The sequence below is a fragment of the Wasmannia auropunctata genome, unplaced genomic scaffold (assembly GCF_000956235.1).
Source record: "Wasmannia auropunctata unplaced genomic scaffold, wasmannia.A_1.0 LD335697.1, whole genome shotgun sequence".
Taxonomy (NCBI): domain Eukaryota; kingdom Metazoa; phylum Arthropoda; class Insecta; order Hymenoptera; family Formicidae; genus Wasmannia; species Wasmannia auropunctata.
The window spans coordinates 7,022-8,792 of NW_012027193.1; the positions used below are offsets into that span (position 1 = coordinate 7,022).

Consider the following 1,771-nt stretch of genomic DNA (forward strand, 5'->3'; position numbering starts at 1 on the left):
AATCAAACACGATCAGTGGATCGGTATAAAATTAGATTTGGGTTCCATGATCAACGGTAGGCACTCCGGCGCGCGCATCTTCGGTCTCTGCTGCACGGACGGTGAGATCGGAATGTAGTTCATCGGTTTCGCTAATCTGAGCATCATAGACTCGACGCGAAACTCGCGAACAAACCTCGTAAAATTGTATGCCGAAATATCGGGCGTGTTCACACATGCGACCTATAATGAGCATAAAATAATGAATTTAAGAAAGTTTGAAATAAATAATAGATACCATAAACGGTATGAAGAAAAAATTAAAAAATTTCAATTTTTAATTTTACCTATAATATCCAAGTGATTCAGAAGCTTGAGAGTGCCTACAACCCTGGTGACATAATGACGTATAACTCTGCTTTTAATTATCATGCTCTCCTGTTTCCACCAAGTGGACAACGTCTTGAAGGAAGGCCACGGAATTCTCTCGTGTAGAACGTGGTGCATGACGTTCTCAAAGGTGTACGTCAATAACGCTGGAAGAAATTAGTTAATTTTATTTCCTTTTAAACAGAGAAAATATAATATATAAATTTAAAGTGCAAACTTAATCTTAAACGATATTGAAACCGTCTCACCTGCCTCATGTCTCATGATCCTCCAGACATCGAGGATGTTACGACCAGGTACCTTCACCTCACCTACATCGTCCTTCTCAAACGCGTGGGCGTCGGATTTGGAAAACATCTGCATGTGCGGTACTTCTCATTGGGAAGTGTTACCGAGGCCAAGGTGAAACGCATGCTGAAAAACTTAGCCCCACGAAAGCGCCTCCACTTCCCAGCCAAGTAGAATGTCTGGATTTTGTCGCTCGATCAATTTCACAAGGCTGTCGAAGTTCCGTTGTCGGGCGTCCCGTTCCGTTGCGACGTACAGGATTGGACACATCGCACTAGCAGAGTGGATCTTGTTGAGTCTTGCGCTTACAGAGTCAGAATTTACAATTATGGCGGCTAAAACGAAAAAAAAAAAAAAAAATTTAATGTGGACAATTTATACTTCAAGATGTTTTGAAGTGTTAAAAAAATGTTGAGTTCCTTGATTCTCAAAGCAAAGTTTTGAAGATATAAAATATTTTTAACATAAAATTATGTTAATAATCACAATGTTCTATCTGCTCCTTGGCGTCTATCGGGGCGTCGTTGTGAATCGCGTAAAATAATGCGGCGACAATATCGTACTGCGGATCGGGGAGCAGATCTTCCCGGGTAACAACGAGCACTTCGAGGGTCAAGGACGTCAGGTACTGACGCTGCGGAAAATTTGAAGAGGCGTGAAATAAACCCTTGTATCTGCCACTCACAAATAGAATTAAAATAGCGCACTTACTACTGTTACTGCTCTAGCTTTCTGCAGATTCTCGTTCGAGACGTTACCGTAGCTCCCTTTGGATGAACATTTGATTTGACCGTACAAAACGCCTAGCTGCGTCTTATCCGGTTTATGTAGCAACGGATTTTCCAGTGCTCGTTTTAAGGAAGGGGCCAAACTGCTCTCCGATATCAATGATTTCTCGGAATTCTGTGACTTCCTGGACTCGTCAGAAGTTCCGCTCAGCGCGCATTGTTGAGGTATCGGCGAATACACGTTCGAATCATTATCGATTAAATCATTTGATGCTCCCGATTGAGGTTTAATCTCTTCGGCATTAATCTGTGGCTGCTGCACGTCTTGTGCATTTACCGCCTCTTTCTTGTTCTTCTGCTTGCACGACCTGACATCGGAATTTTTT

At 42.2% G+C, this 1,771-nt stretch overlaps 1 protein-coding gene across 1 annotated transcript; it reads right to left on the bottom strand.

The window, feature by feature from the left end:
• Window positions 1-49: 49 nt before the first annotated feature.
• Window positions 50-1,211, bottom strand: LOC105456382 (DNA polymerase zeta catalytic subunit-like). Its single transcript, XM_011700354.1, has 3 exons — window positions 1,144-1,211; window positions 618-992; window positions 50-515 (listed from the first exon to the last, which is right to left on the bottom strand). Exons 2-3 carry the CDS (start codon window positions 730-732, stop codon window positions 310-312), a joined length of 321 nt encoding a protein of 106 aa, XP_011698656.1. The 5' UTR covers window positions 733-992; window positions 1,144-1,211; the 3' UTR covers window positions 50-309.
• Between the last annotated feature and the right edge of the window lie 560 nt (window positions 1,212-1,771).